The sequence below is a fragment of the Oncorhynchus gorbuscha genome, linkage group LG09, assembly GCF_021184085.1.
Source record: "Oncorhynchus gorbuscha isolate QuinsamMale2020 ecotype Even-year linkage group LG09, OgorEven_v1.0, whole genome shotgun sequence".
Lineage (NCBI taxonomy): Eukaryota > Metazoa > Chordata > Actinopteri > Salmoniformes > Salmonidae > Oncorhynchus > Oncorhynchus gorbuscha.
Window position 1 is genome coordinate 69,517,330 of NC_060181.1, and position 21,329 is coordinate 69,538,658.

At 43.4% G+C, this 21,329-nt stretch overlaps 1 protein-coding gene across 1 annotated transcript in view; it reads left to right on the forward strand.

Moving 5' to 3' along the window:
* The window catches only part of lrp1bb (low density lipoprotein receptor-related protein 1Bb), a 433,776-nt gene that overhangs the window by 356,442 nt on the left and 56,005 nt on the right, over window positions 1-21,329 (forward strand). The window contains exons 53-58 of the mRNA XM_046364065.1: window positions 1,328-1,450; window positions 1,676-1,816; window positions 2,663-2,850; window positions 4,283-4,466; window positions 4,737-4,822; window positions 15,884-16,006. Coding sequence (XP_046220021.1) covers window positions 1,328-1,450; window positions 1,676-1,816; window positions 2,663-2,850; window positions 4,283-4,466; window positions 4,737-4,822; window positions 15,884-16,006 — 845 coding nt within the window. The remainder of the gene's footprint in view (window positions 1-1,327; window positions 1,451-1,675; window positions 1,817-2,662; window positions 2,851-4,282; window positions 4,467-4,736; window positions 4,823-15,883; window positions 16,007-21,329) is intronic.

Genomic DNA, 21,329 nt, shown 5'->3' on the forward strand with positions numbered 1-21,329 from the left:
TTCAGCTTTATATTGCACTGGTCATCCCCAAAGCCAATAGTTAATTTGCCCGCCTTTCCTTCCAGTTCTCTGCTGCCAATGACTGGAACGAATTGCAAAAATCTCTGAAGCTGGAGACTTATATCTCCCTCTCTAACTTTCTGCATCAGCAGTCAGAGCAGCTTACCGATCACTGTACCTATACACAGCCAATCTGTAAATAGCACACCCATATTATTACTAACCCTTTTACTCTTTTTTGCACCCCAGTATCTCTACTTGCACATCATCATCTGCATATCTATCATTCCAGTATTAATGTTAAATTGTAATTATTTTTGCCTCAATGGCCTGTTTATCGCATACCTGCCTACTCTTCTACATTTGCACACACTGTACATAGATCTTTCTATTTTTCTTTTATTTTGTGTTATTGACTGTACATTTATTTATGTGTAACTCTGTGTTGTTGTTTTTGTTGCACTGCTTTGCTTTATCCTGGCCAGGTCGCAGTTATAAATGACAAGGCACACCGTGTCATTAGCTGCTGGTCATTTTCAATTAGTTTATTTCTATTGTTACAATCTCTGTTTGAAGCTGGTGTACTAAACCGACAGTAAAAGATGCAAAAATGAAAGTAAAGACCGGGAAGCATAGAAATTGCGCACATATTTTAGACTTGCTTTCAATGAGAATGACAGATATGTAACTCACATTTCTATGTGCATTTGGTGTGGTTGCCCAAAAAGTTACATATTGCAGCTTTAATGTAAAGTGAAGTGACATGTTTTTAAATGAATTTGTAGTTACAATGTAACGACCTTTGCAAACAACAGGCTAACCAGAAGACAGGAGAACATTTTTCAGTTGGACTTATCTTTAATGGATTTGACAAACCATTTAAATTCAATTCCCCATATCAGAATCAATGGAATAACTATTTTAGTTAGCTTTACCACTCTGTGTTAGTATGTTTTACTAACTAGGATTTCCACATTATTTCAGTAAAGGAGAGTGTGAGAGGTCAGTGTGATGTCACTACCTGGCGTTCCTCTGGCGTTTTATTTTCCTTCTTTTGCATGTGCAAACATACAATGTCAGTCACTAAATAGTGGACAAAAAAGGTTAACAAAATGTTTAATAAGTTTTTGTTTTTTTAGGATTTTGGAGAAGTTAGAGTTCACCAGTAATAAAATGAAAGTGATAAGAAAATACCTCCTCCACCTCCACCCCACTTCCTCCAGTGCTGACTCCATATTGTTGAGCATATGCATTGTGATCCCACATCTGTAGAGTGATGTTGACTCATAATGTAACCCTTCAACATTGTTTCTCACCCCACGGCCAGCACCCAACAACACATGTGATGACAACTCCTTCCGTTGCCACAACAAAGACTGCATCCCCCTGCGTTTTGTCTGTGATCATGACGATGACTGTGGGGATGGATCTGACGAGTCACTTGAATGTGGCAAGTAGATTTGTTGCTTTCTCTTCACTACCACAGAGTAATAACTGAGTAATAACATTGTATTACATTATAACAGAGTTAAAACTCATTAAGACCTTACTGTAACAGAAAATTAGTTGGAAGTAGAATGCCTTTACAGTAACTCGGAACTGCGATGATGTGTTGGCCTGTGTGAGTGTCAGTTAGTGAGGCTGCAGCGCTTTCTTTGTATCTCTGTCTCTGCAGAGTACCGGTCCTGTGGACCTGAGGAGTTTCGCTGTGGGGACGGCCGCTGCCTGCTGAGTGCTCAGTGGGAGTGTGACGGCTACCCGGACTGTCCTGACGGATCTGACGAGCTGCCCCTGAACCTCAAATGCCTGGCTGCAGGTAATGTAGTCTACTGCTGTTAGTACTTTCTGGCTGCAGCTGGTATAGTCTACTGCTGTTACTACTTTCTGGCTGCAGCTGGTATAGTCTACTGCTGTTAGTACTTTCTGGCTGCAGCTGGTATAGTCTACTGCTGTTACTACTTTCTGGCTGCAGCTGGTATAGTCTACTGCTGTTAGTACTTTCTGGCTGCAGCTGGTATAGTCTACTGCTGTTAGTACTTTCTGGCTGCAGCTGGTATAGTCTACTGCTGTTAGTACTTTCTGGCTGCAGCTGGTATAGTCTACTGCTGTTACTACTTTCTGGCTGCAGCTGGTATAGTCTACTGCTGTTACTACTTTCTGGCTGCAGCTGGTATAGTCTACTGCTGTTACTACTTTCTGGCTGCAGCTGGTATAGTCTACTGCTGTTACTACTTTCTGGCTGCAGCTGGTATAGTCTACTGCTGTTAGTACTTTCTGGCTGCAGCTGGTATAGTCTACTGCTGTTAGTACTTTCTGGCTGCAGCTGGTATAGTCTACTGCTGTTAGTACTTTCTGGCTGCAGCTGGTATAGTCTACTGCTGTTAGTACTTTCTGGCTGCAGCTGGTACAGTCTACTGCTGTTTGCTTAGATACAGGTACTGTCTGCTGCTGTTTGGTTCTCTCTACAGTACCAATCTATCCATTACTGTCAGCAGTCTAACTAATAGAGGATAGAAACCAAAGATATGAACACTGTACGAGTAAAACTTTCCAAATAGCATTCATCTTGAATAAAGTTAATCTGATTTACCAAAATGCAGTACAAAAAATAACTATCGGAAATACTTTTTGCTTCGCCATTGAGTTATAAATTACCTTCCAGGGAGTCTGTGCAACGGTTCATTCTTCATGTGTTCCAATGGACGCTGCATCTCTGAAGGGAGTCTGTGTGACAAGAAAGACGACTGTGGAGACAGGTCCGATGAGAAGAACTGCAACGTGAACGAGTGTCTGAATCGCAGAGTCAGTGGCTGTACACAGAACTGTCAGGAACTTCCTGTTGGATACAAGGTAGGAATCATCACGCTCGGGCCTTGATACACGCTCAGCCCAGTATACTCAGAATCATAATCAAGGTTAGTTTTCCTTTCCTCAGGTTTAATAAGTTCTTGATATCCAATCCTTAGTTCTGTCAGAGACAGCTTGATAGGTGGACAGCTGTAACACGCTGGAGGGTTTGCAGGTATTACCAATAATAATGTAGCCAAAACAATAGAAACGTTTTAAATAAGTACAGAACCTGAGTTTAATCAAGGAAACGTTTCTGAAATATTTTGTATGCAGAAGACTGTAACACAGCACTGGTAAAGTGCCAACATTATTATCTCCTTATTTTCATGATTTAAATGAATGATTATGTTGTGCCTGAGACTATATTAAGCTTACCCACACAAGCTAAAAACACACAAACACAGTCAAGCAAGCACAGTCAATCCATCACAGAGTAAGGTTATACACACAGTACGGTAGGATCCTATCATCATATTGTATACACACCTATGCTATGGATACAAGTGATGAAATATGAGTAAATGGTTTTGGGAAGGCTTCCGTGCCAGCTGTCCAGGAGCGTGTGTGTTTGCTGGTCAAAGAGAAAGGCTTTGTCTCAAATGACACCCTATTCCCTAGTGTACTACTTTTTTACCAAAGTCCAATGGGCCCTAGCTAGGGAATATGGTGCCATTTGAGCCACAGCCAGAGAGGACAGTTCTGCTGAGTGTTCTGAGGGGTGACTGTGCTATTCTGCTGTCTGGCCTGGATCCCGGGCACAGTCGTTGCTCCGGGGTGACCCCACAGCCATCAGAGATGTCAGAATAACACACTCTGACCCTCACTCTGGGTTCTCCCCTTGCCCCCTCCTTGCCCCCCTCTTGCCCCCTCCTTGCCCCCTGCTCTCTGCATTACAAAGTGACCAACAACGATAGAGTAAAAAAGTGTTCCCTGACCTGGCTGTCTAGAGACTGAAGCATAACAGAGCTGGATGACCAGAGAGCACATCAACAGAGACCCCTAACTCATCCATCTAGCCTGAACAGATATATCAGCAGAAAGGCCTGGAAGGTTAGAACTGTAGATCAGAGAGGAATTTAAGCAGTGGCCAGTAACAGCTGACACAGTTATTTTGGGCTGGATTTGCTGAATGGCAGCCGTTTTAATTTATTTCGTATTGTTCTTCTGCCATGACATGTATGTCATCATATTGATGCCAGTGTTTTTTATTGGTCTTGTGTTATTTTGTGAGTAGATGTACTGGCAAATTGAGAAGTTAGATTTGAGTGAGTGTTGTTACAATTTAAATTTGGAGCTGAATGTCCCTCTGTCTCTGCAAAGCATTTACTGTATCAACCAGCTGCTGCAATATCTTGAGTAAATAGACTACAATTTGTTAAATTTGTCTCGACTAAAATATGCTCCATTACTTCTCTGTTTGTGTGATGATCAGTGCAAGTGTTGGCCTGGATTCCGGCTGAAGGATGACGGGAAAACGTGTGTGGACGTTGATGAATGTTCCTCCAGCCTGCCCTGCAGCCAGCGTTGCATTAACACCTACGGCTCCTTCAAGTGTCTGTGTGTGGACGGCTACGAAGCCCTGGAGCGCAGCCCCAACACCTGCAAGGCTCTCTCCGGTAAGGATATTCACGTCTTGGTAATTAGCTTGTAGTGTATTAACCTGCTGTCCGTCAGAATGGTTCTCTAGTGATGTACAGTATTTCACAAGAGCTGTTCTAAAGGATGTTTACCTATTTTCAGAAATGCTAAGCGTAGTACTGTAGAATACCAATGCTGTACTGCATGCAGTCTGACAGAATGGTTCCAGTGACACATTGGATTCCAGTGTTTTATTTGTTTTTGTTTACCTTATTCTAAAGGACATTTGTTTGCTCTCTTCCTTTCAGTGGAGGAACCGTTTCTCATACTAGCAGATCATCATGAAATCAGGAAACTGAGTGTGGATGGATCAAACTACACCATTTTGAAACAGGTAAGAAGAAACCATATATCTACAAGATAATATAGAAAACATATATCTACAAGATAATATAGAAAACATATATCTACAAGATAATATAGAAAACATATATCTACACAAGTGAAAGTATTTGTTTTAAACTGATGCCAAAATATGCATACGGATCTTAGTCTGTCTGTCACTCTGTTTTGGAAAGATAAGACCGTCTCAGGGTAAAATGACAGAAACCAGAAGATCAAGTGCACACAATTAGATCTGTAACCATATCTGGTTTGCATATATTTATCCCTGTCAGTAAGATTACCTTGCTACTACCCTGCCATGTTGCATTTAGTTAAGATTTTACATTTGAGTCAGTTAGCAGATGCTTTTATCCAGAGAAACTTACAATTAGTGCATTCATAGTTGTCCTTGTTTTGTGTCTCACATGTCTCTGATTCATCTGCTGACTTTGACTGTTAATGAGAGAGAGGGGGAGAGAGGGGGGAGAGATTAAAACCGGATCATGAAATGGAACCGTGAAACCTTAATGGTGCAACAATTAAGATCCGTATAGTGACACATCTGTTATAACAAGTTGCCCACAATACTGGCCCGTTGAAAACACCCTCATTTAGCCCTATTAATACTCTCTGCCTGCAAAGTGAGTCATTATGTAAATCAGTTAAATTTAGTCTATTTAGTGTCTTCTTTGTACTGTCACTTTTTTTGTATATCACTGCCTAGCAGGTAGCCTAGCGGTTAAGAGAGTTGGGCCAGTAACTGAAAGGTCGCTGGTTCAAATCCTAGAGTTAACTAGGTGAATAATCTGCCGATGTGCCCTTGAGCGATTAGCACTTAACTCTAACTGCTCTGGATGAAAGAATCTGCTAATTTACTAAGATGGAAACTGATAAATGTATGGTATTGTCATGCAGGTGAAAGAGGACCCAAAAGCGACTTAACAGAAACAGAGTTTATTTAAATCCAAACAGGGAATAACAAAAATCCTCTAGTCTGTAGAGGGGAATAACTAGAGAAGCGGCCACAGACTGCAGGTCGCTTCGGGTAGGCGCAGGCCGTAGTTGATAGAGCCGCCTGCTCACACGCAGCATCTGATGAAGGCAAAAAACACGACAGGACAGGGCGAAACACAATCACAGCATGGTGAATACAAAACAAGGAACCGACGGGACAGGAACGGATCACAAAGGAATAAATAGGGACTCTAATCAGGGGAAAGGATCGGGAACAGGTGTGGGAAGACTAAATGATGATTAGGGGAATAGGAACAGCTGGGAGCAGGAACGGAACGATAGAGAGAAGAGAGAGCGAGAGAGTGAGAGAGGGAGGGGGAGAGAGAGGGATAGAAGGAGGGAAAGAACCAAATAAGACCAGCAGAGGGAAACGAATAGCATGGGGAGCACAGGGACAAGACATGATAATAAATGACAAACATGACAGTACCCCCCACTCACCGAGCGCCTCCTGGCGCACTCGAGGAGGAATCCTGGCGGCAACGGAGGAAATCATCGATGAGTGAACGGTCCAGCACGTCCCGAGACGGAACCCAACTCCTCTCCTCAGGACCGTAACCCTCCCAATCCACTAGGTATTGGTGACCCCGTCCCGAGAACGCATGTCCATGATCTTATGTACCTTGTAAATAGGTGCGCTCTCGACAAGGACGGGAGGGGGAGGGAAGACGAACGGGGTGCGAAGAAAGGGCTTAACACAGGAGACATGGAAGACAGGATGGACGCGACGAAGATGTCGCGGAAGAAGCAGTCGCACAGCGACAGGATTGACGACCTGGGAGACACGGAACGGACCAATGAACCGCGGAGTCAACTTACGAGAAGCTGTCGTAAGAGGAAGGTTGCGAGTGGAAAGCCACACTCTCTGGCCGCAACAATACCTTGGACTCTTAATCCTGCGTTTATTGGCGGCTCTCACCGTCTGTGCCCTGTAACGGCAAAGTGCAGACCTCACCCTCCTCCAGGTGCGCTCACAACGTTGGACAAACGCTTGAGCGGAGGGAACGCTGGACTCGGCAAGCTGGGATGAGAACAGAGGAGGCTGGTAACCCAGACTACTCTGAAACGGAGATAACCCGGTAGCAGACGAAGGAAGCGAATTGTGAGCGTATTCTGCCCAGGGAGCTGTTCTGCCCAAGACGCAGGGTTTCTGAAAGAAAGGCTGCGTAGTATGCGACCAATCGTCTGATTGGCCCTCTCTGCTTGACCGTTAGACTGGGGATGAAACCCGGAAGAGAGACTGACGGACGCACCAATCAAACGACAGAACTCCCTCCAAAACTGTGACGTGAATTGCGGGCCTCTGTCTGAAACGGCGTCTAACGGGAGGCCATGAATTCTGAATACATTCTCAATAATGATTTGTGCCGTCTCCTTAGCGGAAGGAAGTTTAGCGAGGGGAATGAAATGTGCCGCCTTAGAGAACCTATCGACAACCGTCAGAATCACAGTCTTCCCCGCAGACAAAGGCAGACCGGTAATGAAGTCTAAGGCAATGTGAGACCATGGTCGAGAAGGAATGGGGAGCGGTCTGAGACGACCGGCAGGAGGAGAGTTACCCGACTTAGTCTGCGCGCAGTCCGAACAAGCAGCCACGAAACGGCGCGTGTCACGCTCCTGAGTCGGCCACCAAAAGCGCTGGCGAATAGACGCAAGAGTGCCTCGAACACCGGGATGACCAGCTAACTTGGCAGAGTGAGCCCACTGAAGAACAGCCAGACGAGTGGAAACAGGAACGAAAAGGAGGTTACTAGGACAAGCGCGCGGCGACGCAGTGTGCGTGAGTGCTTGCTTAACCTGTCTTTCAATTCCCCAGACTGTTAACCCGACAACACGCCCATAAGGAAGAATCCCCTCGGGATCAGTAGAAGCCACAGAAGAACTAAACAGACGGGATAAGGCATCAGGCTTGGTGTTCTTGCTACCCGGACGGTAAGAAATCACAAACTCGAAACGAGCGAAAAACAACGCCCAACGAGCTTGACGGGCATTAAGTCGTTTGGCAGAACGGATGTACTCAAGGTTCTTATGGTCTGTCCAAACGACAAAAGGAACGGTCGCCCCTCCAACCACTGTCGCCATTCGCCTAGGGCTAAGCGGATGGCGAGCAGTTCACGGTTACCCACATCATAGTTGCGCTCAGATGGCGACAGGCGATGAGAAAAATAAGCGCAAGGATGAACCTTATCGTCAGACTGGAAGCGCTGGGATAGAATGGCTCCCACGCCTACCTCTGAAGCGTCAACCTCGACAATGAATTGTCTAGTGACGTCAGGAGTAACGAGGATAGGAGCGGACGTAAAACGTTCTTTTAGAAGATCAAAAGCTCCCTGGGCGGAACCGGACCACTTAAAACACGTCTTGACAGAAGTAAGAGCTGTGAGAGGGGCAGCAACTTGACCGAAATTACGAATGAAACGCCGATAGAAATTAGCGAAACCTAAAAAGCGCTGCAACTCGACACGTGACCTTGGAACGGGCCAATCACTGACAGCTTGGACCTTAGCGGAATCCATCTGAATGCCTTCAGCGGAAATAACGGAACCGAGAAAAGTAACGGAGGAGACATGAAAAGAGCACTTCTCAGCCTTTACGTAGAGACAATTCTCTAAAAGGCGCTGTAGAACACGTCGAACGTGCTGAACATGAATCTCGAGTGACGGAGAAAAAAATCAGGATATCGTCAAGATAGACAAAAACAAAAATGTTCAGCATGTCTCTCAGAACATCATTAACTAATGCCTGAAAAACAGCTGGCGCATTGGCGAGACCGAACGGCAGAACCCGGTACTCAAAATGCCCTAACGGAGTGTTAAACGCCGTTTTCCACTCGTCCCCCTCTCTGATGCGCACGAGATGGTAAGCGTTACGAAGGTCCAACTTAGTAAAGCACCTGGCTCCCTGCAGAATCTCGAAGGCTGATGACATAAGGGGAAGCGGATAACGATTCTTAACCGTTATGTCATTCAGCCCTCGATAATCCACGCAGGGGCGCAGAGTACCGTCCTTCTTCTTAACAAAAAGAACCCCGCCCGGCCGGAGAAGAAGAAGGCACTATGGTACCGGCGTCAAGAGACACAGACAAATAATCCTCGAGAGCCTTACGTTCGGGAGCCGACAGAGAGTATAGTCTACCTCGAGGAGGAGTGGTCCCCGGAAGGAGATCAATACTACAATCATACGACCGGTGAGGAGGAAGGGAGTTGGCTCGGGACCGACTGAAGACCGTGCGCAGATCATGATATTCCTCCGGCACTCCTGTCAAATCGCCAGGTTCCTCCTGAGAAGTAGGGACAGAAGAAACGGGAGGGATGGCAGACATTAAACACTTCACATGACAAGAAACGTTCCAGGATAGGATAGAATTACTAGACCAATTAATAGAAGGATTATGACATACTAGCCAGGGATGACCCAAAACAACAGGTGTAAACGGTGAACGGAAAATCAAAAAGAAATAGTCTCACTGTGGTTACCAGATACTGTGAGGGTTAAAGGTAGTGTCTCAAATCTGATACTGGGAAGATGACTACCATCTAAGGCGAACATGGGCGTAGGCTTATCTAACTCTCTGAAAGGAATGTCATGTTTCCGAACCCATGCTTCGTCCATGAAACAACCCTCAGCCCCAGAGTCTATCAAGGCACTACATGTAGCACCCGAACCGGTCCAGCGTAGGTGGACCGACAAAGTAGTACAGGACCTTGATGGAGAGACTTGAGTAGTTGCGCTCACCTGTAGCCCTCCGCTTACAGATGAGCTCTGGCTTTTACTGGACATGAATTAACAAAATGTCCAGCAACTCCGCAATAGAGGCACAGGCGGTTGGTGATCCTCCGTTCCCTCTCCTTATTCGAGATGCGAATCCCTCCCAGCTGCATGGGCTCAGTCTCAAAGCCAGAGGAGGGAGATGGTTGCGATGCGGAGCAGGAAACACCGTTGATGCGAGCTCTCTTCCACGAGCCCGGTGACGAAGATCTACCCGTCGTTCTATGCGGATGGCGAGAGCAATCAAAGAGTCCACATCTGAAGGAACCTCCCGGGAGAGAATCTCATCCTTAACCACTGCGTGGAGTCCCTCCAGAAAACGAGCGAGCAGCGCCGGCTCGTTCCACTCACTAGAGGCAGCAAGAGTGCGAAACTCAATGGAATAATCCGTTATGGACCGTTCACCTTGGCATAAGGAAGCCAGGGCCCTAGAAGCCTCCCCACCAAAAACTGAACGGTCAAAAACCCGAATCATCTCCTCTTTAAAGTTCTGGAATTTGTTAGAGCAATCAGCCCTTGCCTCCCAGATAGCTGTGCCCCATTCTCGAGCCCGGCCAGTAAGGAGTGAAATGACGTAAGCAACCCGAGCTCTCTCTAGAGTATGTGTTGGGTTGGAGAGAGAACACAATCTCACACTGCGTGAGAAAGGAGCGGCACTCAGTGGGCTGCCCGGAGTAGCAAGGTGGGTTATTAACCCTAGGTTCTGGAGGCTCGGCAGGCCAGGAAGTAACAGGTGGCACGAGACGTAGACTCTGGAACTGTCCAGAGAGGTCGGAAACCTGAGCGGCCAGGTTCTCCACGGCATGGCGAGCAGCAGACAATTCCTGCTCGTGTCTGCCGAGCATGGCTCCTTGGATCTCGACGGCAGTGTAACGAGCGTCTGAAGTCGCTGGGTCCATTCCTTGGTCGGTTCCTTCTGTCATGCAGGTGAAAGAGGACCCAAAAGCGACTTAACAGAAACAGAGTTTATTTAAATCCAAACAGGGAATAACAAAAATCCTCTAGTCTGTAGAGGGGAATAACTAGAGAAGCGGCCACAGACTGCAGGTCGCTTCGGGTAGGCGCAGGCCGTAGTTGATAGAGCCGCCTGCTCACACGCAGCATCTGATGAAGGCAAAAAAACACGACAGGACAGGGCGAAACACAATCACAGCATGGTGAATACAAAACAAGGAACCGACGGGACAGGAACGGATCACAAAGGAATAAATAGGGACTCTAATCAGGGGAAAGGATCGGGAACAGGTGTGGGAAGACTAAATGATGATTAGGGGAATAGGAACAGCTGGGAGCAGGAACGGAACGATAGAGAGAAGAGAGAGCGAGAGAGTGAGAGAGGGAGGGGGGAGAGAGAGGGATAGAAGGAGGGAAAGAACCAAATAAGACCAGCAGAGGGAAACGAATAGCATGGGGAGCACAGGGACAAGACATGATAATAAATGACAAACATGACAGGTATATTGCATTTAATGTCTTTGTACAAAATACTGACACCTTTTCAAGGATCACTGCCTAAGCTAATTGAATCATGTACGGTATCTTGTTTGTATTTTATTTATATTAATTTCAAAGTGCTCCAGGTTACTTAGATACAGGTATAGTTATTTGGAGAGATAATGGACTTTCTTACAGCAAAATGTTCACTATGACTACAGTACTTCTCATTCCTATTTCATAGGAAATATCAGAAGCATTTTTAGCAGGGATATACGTGGGGTCGAGGTTGCCTAGCCTGACCTTGTTATGAAGAGGAGATGATAGTTGAGATGTTGTGTCAGAAAAGCCACAGCTGCTTGCTTCTTACAGAGAGAGCTCTGTATTACAGTATATACCCTGTGTACCATCTACGTTTAGGCATTACATTACATCATTTTGTCATTCTCCAGCTTGTCAACCTTCCAATTTCAATGTGATTCTTCACTCGCCCTCCCTGTGGGGGAGTCGACCTGCTTGTGTTGATTGACAGTGGGAAATAGTGTTAGTGAGGTCCCTACGGAGAATCTATTTCAATCACGGTTAGGCCTCATCACCACTGTCATGTTAGCCACTTGAATCCCAGGTTCATTTTATGAATCACACACTCTGAGAATAGAGTTTAACCTGGGGGAATTCTATAGGGGCCTATTGAGAATCATCTCTTCCTCCTGACTCTGTTGAGTGGCCTGGCTGGCCTCAGCAGCAATCATTCACTTTAATCACTATGTTAGCATTAATGGAAGCTGAAGTGGGGGGGATCTGCATATGACCATCTCTACTAAGTAGCGCTGCTGCATTACCGTCTGGCTGACACTCCACTGACCTCGTGTCAGTGTATCAAACCATTACATGTTCAATTTAAGTCATGCCACTAATGATTTTATGTAAGATGAGATGATGATCCAATCAGCAATCAGCATGTTACAGTTATTAACTCTTTTCATCAGATGGAATGTATCTGGACTTGATCACACTACAAATGCAGTTGAATCATCTTACCATATCCATACTTTTCATACAATTAGGCCTACAATATACGTTATTATGCCTGATGATAGCCCTACATACAATAGGCCTACTTTGGACCTCTTGTCTTTCTCCCCTTTTGTATTATTAAATGTAAGTCCACCCATATGCAGTCCTTTCCTCCAATGAGCTGTTTGGCCTTAAGAGCTGCTCTGTCTGAGAGAGAGAGAGGAAAGAGAGTGCTCCCCTAGAGAGGTCCCTAAGGATACTGGCGCAGGCTGTCTTTGAGGGTGTTGATGATCTGATGAAGATGTCTGGTACAGCCTGTCAGATTCTCCAACACCTTATCATGGCACCTGCCGTGCAGCCCAGCAGAGGAGGTGCAATTGTTAAGGGAGTGTTTCCTATCTGACTGACAGGGGGTCTTCTGAACATGACAGCAAGAGATGTACCTCACTCTTATGTCTTTGATAGGATAGGGCTTCTCTTGGTAGTGCTTCAGTTTTCACTGGGTTTAAGAAAATAGCTGAAGGCAGTCACTGCATTTCGCAGGAGACTCATGCATGCTTTTATTACAAGCAGGCTTGACTACTGTAATGCTCTCCTGTCTGGTCTACCCAAGAAGGCTATTGGTCAACTGCAAAACATACAGATTGCTGCAGCACAGATACTGACCAAGATCAGACGGAGAGCACACAGTACACAGGTTTTAAAGTCTCTGCACTGGCTGCCTGTGAGTTTTAGAATTCATGTTAAGATGATTGTATTGCTTTTTAAATCAATACACGATTGTGCACCCCAATCCATGTCAGAAATGCTTTTAAGTTATGTAACCAGTAGGTCCCTCAGGTCATCTGGCACCGCCCTCTTAACTATCCCAAAGCCTAGGAACAAGAGGCATGGAGAGGCAGTCTTTAGATGTTATGCCCCCAGCCTCTGGAATAGCCTGTCAGAGAACCTGAAGGGGGACTTAACTGTGGACATATTTTAAAGAGATCTTAAAACACATTTTTAGCATTGCTTTTCCTTGCGGTGCTTATTAGTTGTTTACTTAGTTACATTGTTTTGTATTTTATCTTGTTTGTTGTGAAATAAATATTTCAGCATTTATTTTCTTTGCTCATTTTCCTGTCCAACAGCGTCACCGTGTGACCCAACTGAACTATATTCTACAGGTTAACTAGACTCCTATCCCCAAGCGTGTGTGTCATATTTCATTACTCCCAGTCAAACAGATCAAGAAATATAAACATGTGCCCATTATAGCGCCACTGTGTGGTTGATCACAATGTCCTTGCATTGGTTTAGTCTTGACATTGTTTTGGAACATGTGTCTCAAGTTGTTAGAATATGATTTATATGCATTTATGTGCCAGACCACAACCAGGTGAATGTTTATTGATAAGAGTAGAGACCATGCTGTGTGAGATGCTAGCTTGTAAAATATTGCATTGAGAGACCTTGGGCAAATTATGCTGTATATGAAGTTTTGTGCAGATCAGTCACTCGGTGCCAGCAGAGTAACGTTTTAAGTGTTTTTTCCCCACAAAATTCTAAATGCCGTCTTTGAGGCAAATGTGTTCCTTATGAGTAGAGAGACCTATGTACCTATTTGACTCGAGGTCAAATGGGGCATGCCGTTGCATGAGAGCGTGTGATTCATGGGCCTTTACCATCATGCCAATTTGCACCCTCCTAGGCCACCTCACAGCAATTTGTATATTTCACCAAATCTTTGGAGAACCGGAATAATGAACATCAACAAATACAGTAGGGTGTCAACCAGCTTCGCTGCTTGAAACCCTAGCTAAATCTAAATGTGTTGACCGGCCTGTATGTGTGGATTACTTACGTTTGTGAATCATCCACTTCCAGAGTCTCACTGAAGAATATGCCCTCACTTACAGTATACATATAATGCTTTCGGGAAAGTATTCACACCCTTTGACTTTTTCCACATTTTGTTATGTTACAGCCTTATTCTAAAATAGATTAAATCGTTTTTCCCCCCCTCAATCTACACACAAAAAAACTATAATGACAAAGCAAAAACAGGTTTTTAGAAAATTTTGTAAATGCATAATTGTTTTTTTTACTGAAATATCACGTTTACATATTGTAAGTATTTAGACCCTTAACTCAGTACTTTGTTGAAGCACCTTTGGCAGCAATTATAGCCTTGAGTCATCTTGGCACAAGCTTGGCACATCTCTATTCAGGGAGTTTCTCCCATTCTTCTTTGCAGATTCTCTCAAGCTCTGTTGGGTTGGATGGGGAGCGTTGCTGCTCAGCTATTTTCTGGTCTATCCAGAGATGTTCGAGTGGGTTCAAATCCAGGCTCTGGCTGGGCTACTCGAGGACATTCAGAGACTTGTCCCGAAGCCACTACTGCGTTGTCTTGGCTGTGTGCTTAGTGTCGTTGTCCTGTTGGAAGGTGAACTTTCGCCCCAGTCTGAGCGCTACGGAGCAGGTTTTAATCAAGGGTCTCTCTGTACTTTGCTCTGTTCATCTTTCCCTCGATCCTGACTAGTCTCCCAGTCCCTGCCGCTGAAAAACATCCCCACAGCATGATGCTGTCACCACTATGCTTCACCGTAGGGATGGTGCCATGTTTCCTCCAGATGTGACGCTTGGCATTCAGGCCAAAATGTTCAATCTTGGTTTCATCAGAGCAGAGAATCTTGTTTCTTATGGTCTGAGAGTCCTTTAGGTGCCTTTTGGCAAACTCCAAGTGGTCTGTCGTGCTTTTTCCTGAGGAGTGGCATCCGTCTGGCCACTCTACCATAAATACCTGATTGGTGGAGTGCTGCAGAGATGGTTGTCCTTCTGGTAGGTTCTCCCATATCTACAGAAGAACTCTGGAGTGACCATCAGGTTTCTGGTCACCTCCCTAACCAAGGCCCTTCTCCGCCGATTGCTCAACTTCTTGCTCCTAACTTCTTCCATTTAAGAATGATGGAGGCCACTGTGTTCTTGGGGACCTTCAATGCTGCAGAAATGTTTTGGTACTCTTTCCCAGATCTGTGCCTCGATACAATCCTGTCTCAGAATTCTAGAACAATTCCTTCAACCTCATGGCTTAGTTTTTGCACTGACATGCACTGTCAACTGTGGGAGCTTTTTTAGACAGGTGTGTGCCCTTCAAAATCATGTCCAATCAATTGAATTTACCACAGGTGTACTCCAATCAAGTTGCATCTCAAAGATGATAAATGGCAACAGGATGCATCTGAGCTCAATTTCGAGTCTCATAGCAAAGGGTCGGAATATTTATGTAAATAAAGTATTTCTGTTTTTTTTTTAATTATACATTTGCAAAAATGTTTTTTTTTAAACTGTTTTCGCTTTGCCATTATGGCGTGTTGTGTGTACATTGAGGATTTTTTTTATTTCATCATTTTAGAATAAGGCTGTAACATAACATGTGGGGGGAAAATCAAGGCATCTGAATACTTTCCGAATGCACTCTACTGTCTTACTGTTCTTTGCATTACTGAAGCAATTTCATTATGAAGTACCACTTAATCACAGCTTTTACTTACTCTTTCTTCTGCTTTTAAATATTGCTTATATTCTGAATTACACTCAATTGCAATTCATAAATCTATTTAAATTGTGAAAAGTGTGCTTCAGGTAGCATTTACCCCTTATGTACAATTTTGTGTAGCTTCTTGTATATGTAGATTTGGTTCATGGGGGAATTGTTCATGTCTGACTATTTACTGTTTGTTTCCTGCATATGTTTCTATGTGGCTTGTATATGTAATGTCTGAACTGCATTAAGATTTTCCTTTTTTAGGACAATAAATGTCAATTGAATCTAATAATTTCCCTCTTGTATCTACAGGGCCTGAACAATATCATCCACATAGACTTTGACTACAAGAAGGAGTTCATCTACTGGATAGACTCTTCCAGACCCAGTGGACGGAGGATCAACAGAATGAGACTCAATGGGAGTGACCTTAAGGTACTGCTGCTAGGGGGTTCGTCAATGCCCCTGAATGCCCCTACCATATGCTACCTACCTTATGCCATTTTACCCCTGAGAGCTTGCTCCCATGCTCCATGCCCCATTTCCCTCTCACCATCCTCTCATGCCCAGCTGGCTTCTTTTATGTAGATGAGGATCATCCTGCAGTGCACACTGCAGTGTGAATGAACTTAGTTCACTCTTCAGTTGTGTCCCAATGGTACCCTATACCTTATATAGTACACTGGTCAAAATGATGGGCCCTGGTCAAAAGTACTGCACGATAAAAGGAATAGAGTGTCATTTGGGATGCATCATTCAATGGATTTAGAGGTTGTAGATGTCATTGCTCCCAGTTGATAATTGATGAATTTCATCCTGTTTATAGGCAGGCATCATAATGGACTTGTATCATTCACTGAGACAGTAAACAGTGAGGGAACACTGTAATCAATGCCTATTAACAATACAACAATTAGCTGAACGCAACAGGTCTGTAACATAACAGCATTTCTCTGGCTTAATCATGGAGGTCCGTTCGGGTCATGGGAATGGAGCCCAGAACACGCAGACGTCACAGGAACACCTGGTGGCTGCCCCGTCGCTCCCCGTTCTCTCAACTCATTAGAATTAGTGTGTGGGGGGCAGGAGGCTCATTCAGCTCAATTACACCCAGTCTGTGTTACAAATGATACTCTTGTTCCCTATGTAGTACACTACTTTTGACCAGGACTGATAGAGCTCTGGTCAAAAGGGTGCCATTTTGGATACTGACCCAGTAGTCCTTGTTTTCCACACTGTCAACACCACCATGCCAGCCTGCCACAGCTCAGAACCAGCTAAAGGGTTTGTAATAGATCTGTAGTTTTAGCATGGGGGTTAATTAAGAGAACAGTGACTAATGTGGTTAATAGTCTAGCAATAGCCTAACAATATGACTTATTTTATGGCAAAGACAGGGAGAAGGCAAAGCTGGGGATTTGTGCTTATGTACTACAAGGCAAGTTAATCCCTGTTAAATGAAGAGCATATGTTTCTTCTCTTTTCAGGCATGGAAAATTGTGATTTTTTATTTTTTTAGATATAGCAGTACCATATTTAGACTTACAGGAAAGGATGAGGGTTTTTCTACGTATATTAATGTTTTTTCTTTGGCATTGTTTGACAATGCAATTTAGACAATTATGTTATAAATAGACCCCTGGGTTATAGGTAATGTTATAACTAACCATAACCTAAGATCTTAATTAAGAAGTAGGTACATCTGTTGCTATGGGGTAATGATGTTAGGGACAATACAGGATGAATCCCAATAATTGTTTGCCAAAAAATAATTACTTGCCAAATATGTAATTATCCTAGTTATTAGGTAACAATACTTCATATGAACTGCCTCCATTATTACACATATTATTTGTTAATTGTGGAAATAAATTAAGATATGCAAGATTTTTTGTTATATATACAGTACCAGTCAAAAGTTTAGCAGAGACTTAAATAAGAGTGAGGTCATTTTTGATTATGTCATCCAATTAAGCCAGGCAAGTCAGTTAAGAACATATCCTATTTACAATACCAAACCCAGACGATGCTGGGCCAATTGTGCGCCGCCCTATGGGACTCCCAATCACGGCAGGATGTGATGCTGCCTGAATTCAAACCAGGGACTGCAGTGATGCCTCTTGCACTGAGATGCAGTGCCGTAGACCACTGCACCACTCGGAGCCCAATAGCTGGCAGCTTCATTAAATAGTACCCGCAAAACACCAGTCTCAATGTCAACAGTGAAGAGGCGACAACAGGGATTCTGGCCTTCTAGGCAGAGTTGCAAAGAAAAAGCCATATCTCAGACTGGCCAATAAAAATAAAAGAAAAGAACACAGGCACTGGACATAAGAGCATCCCGGAGTCACCTCTTATCGTTGAGACTGGTGTTTTGCAGGTACTATTTAATGAAGCTGCCTGTTGAGGACTTGTAATGTGTCTATTTCTCAAACTAGACACTCTAATGTACTTGTCCTCTTGCTCAGTTGTGCACCGGGGCCTCCCACTCTTTCTATTCTGGTTAGAGCCAGTTTGCGCTGTTCTGTGAAAAGAGTAGTACACAGCATTGTACGAGATCTTTAGTTTCTTGGCAATTTTTCGCATGGAATAGGCTTCATTTCGCAGAACAAGAATAGAAAGCTATTTGTTTCTGGCCATTTTGAGCTTGTAATCGAACCCACAAATGCCAATGCTCCAGATACTCACAGAGTCTAAAGAAGGCTAGTTTTCTAATGATCACTTTGCCTTTTAAAATGATAAACTTGGATTAGCTAACAACGTGCCATTGGAACACAGGAGTGATGGTTGCTGATAATGGGCCTCTGTACGCCTATGTAGATATTTCATTTTTCTTTTTAAATCTGCTGTTTCCAGCTACAATAGTCATTTACAACATTGATGGGATGGCGTATCGCTGCAGAACGCTGTGGTAGTCCTGCTGTTTAAGTGTGACTTGAATTCTAAGTAAATCACACAGTGTCACCAGCAAAGCACACCCACACCATCACAACTCATCCTCCATGCTTCACGGTGGGAACCACACATTCAGATATCATCCAGCCACCTACTCTGTGTCTCACAAAGACACGGTGGCTGAAACCAAAAATCTAAAATGTGTATTCATCAGACCAAAGGACAGATTTCCACCGGTCCAATGTCTTCTTATTGGTGTCCTTTAGGAGTGGTTTCTTTGCAGCTAATCGACCATGAATATGACATGGTGATGTGGACCCTGGATCAGAGAAGAGACCAGACGAGAAGTCAGTGGTTAAGGATAAACATAATACTTTACTCGCAGGATCACAGTACACTTAAAAAACCACAAACACTAAATCTCGAAAACTCAATCAGGAAACGACCGCACACAGGAAATAATTCAAGCTCCTGCGAAGGACAACAGAAAACACACCTCTTTTAACAGGGAAATCATAATGAGTAAATAGGACACACCTGAGTTTTGTCATGTCTCTGCTGCCCTCTGGTGACCGGTGGAACCATGACATGGTCCTTCTGTAGCTCAGTTGGTAGAGCATGGCGCTTGTAACGCCAGGGTAGTGGGTTCGATCCCCAGGACCACCCATACGTAGAATGTATGCACACATGACTGTAAGTCGCATTGGATAAAAGCGTCTGCTAAATGGCATATATATACAATGAAGGGCTGATTCATGCAGTCTTCTCTGAACAGTTGATTTTGAGATGTCCCTTATTTGAACTGTGAAGCATTTATTTGGGCTTCCATTTCTGAGGCTGGTAACTGTAATGAACTTATCCTCTGCAGCAGAGGTAACTCTGAGTCTTCCTTTCCTGTGGTAGTCCTCATGAGAGCCAGTTTCTTCATAGCGCTTGATGGTTTTTGCAACTGCACTTGAAGAAACTTAAATGTTTTTGAAATTTTCCTCATTGACTGACCTTCATGTCTTAAAGTAAGGATGGACTGTTGTTTCTCTTTGCTTATTTGAGCTGTTCTTGCCATAATATGGACTTGGTCTTTTAAAAATAGGGCTATCTTCTGTATACCACCCCTATCTTGTCACAACAACACTGATTGGATGAAACACATTAAGAAGGAAAGAAATTCCACAAATGAACTTTTAACGAGGCACACCTTTTAATTTATATGCATTCCGGGTGACTACCTCATGAAGCTGGTTGAGAGAATGCCAAGAGTGTGCAAACCTGTCATCAAGGCTAAGGGTGGCTACTTTGATTTGAACACTTTGAACACTTTTTCTGTTACTACATGATTCCATTTGTGTAATTTCATAGTTTTGATGTCTTCACTATTATTCTGCAATGTAGAAAATAGCAAAACATAAAGAAAAACCCTTGAATGAGTAGGTGTGTCCAAACTTGACTGGTACTGTATATATTTTTTATATAGCTTTTTACAATTGATGTGAGGGTGTTGGAAATGCTTTTGTCAGTTTATCTGCTTCTGTTGTGTGGGATGGGTCCCAATAAAGGATGGGTCCCAATATCCCAAAGGCCCTAAGATAGAGGTGGACAGGGATGGTCTGCCAGACAATCCAACTTTGGATGGAGGGAGGTTTTATCAGGTGGAATAGTGGAGAACAATTGGAGGTTTACTCAGTAGCAATGCAAATACTATGGTACCGCTACAGTATATGGACACTCATTCATTATGGTAATTTGTTATGGTAAGTTTACAAACATATATATCGATAAATATAATTAATACTTGTATCTCATTATTGTAAATGGTGAAATACGTATAGCCAGTTGTAATTGTACAATTTTAGATTAGGTTTTGTGGAATAAGGTTTGAGGTGGGCAAAATATACTTCTTCCATGGTTAAAGAAACTCAAAAGGGGTGATGACATTAATTAACAATAATTTTGATCCAAATTAGCTAATTGTAGATAGATTATTTTAAATATGATATTGGACCATAATCAGATTTGTACATTTAATCTAAGCATATTGGCTGACAGCTTGATTTTAACCAGGACAAAATCATTTATAGCTGACTTTTTCCAATTTAATATACCGTTTTTACAGCAGATCCCCTTATTGTGTTGGAAACTTTTAAATGTGCTATGCAATTCAATACTGATCTTTTAAAACAAAAGCAATTTAGGTCAAAATAATTAATATTAACAAAGGAAATAGAGAGACCAATAGAGGGACCAACACTACAGTGGGTAGCAATAAAAACTGTACAATAGAGGCATAGAATACATTAGAGGAAAAACTAAAAGAAATGGAGGAACTTATTTAAGAAAGATTCATATATTATAAACATATAGCAAACTGTATGGACTATAGGGAAAAGTGCATCAAATTCCTTTTTAATATTCAACATAGAAATTCTACCAAAAATAATTTTGGGGATGAATTTCTTGATGCAATTAAAGCTGTAAGTCGGGGAAAACTCCAGGGCTTGATGGCATACCAGTTAAGGTACATCAAACTGTTGTTTAATGTACTCAGAGGACCGGTATTAGCATGTTTTAACCACTCCTACAATAATTGTAGATTATCAGATCATCAACAAGGTCTGATTTCATTATTACTGAAACAGGACACAAGTAGTAAATATAAAGATCCAGCCCATTAAAAAAAAATGGAGGCCCTTTACACTTCAGTGTTGTGATGCAAAATGCATAGTGCATAGTAGTAAACAGGTATTGTCGGATATTATTCATCCTAATCAGACAGGTTTTTTACATGGACAATACATTGGAGATAAAATAAGGACAAGTACTGGAAACAATAGAACACTATGAAAAATCTGGGAAACCAGACCTGGTA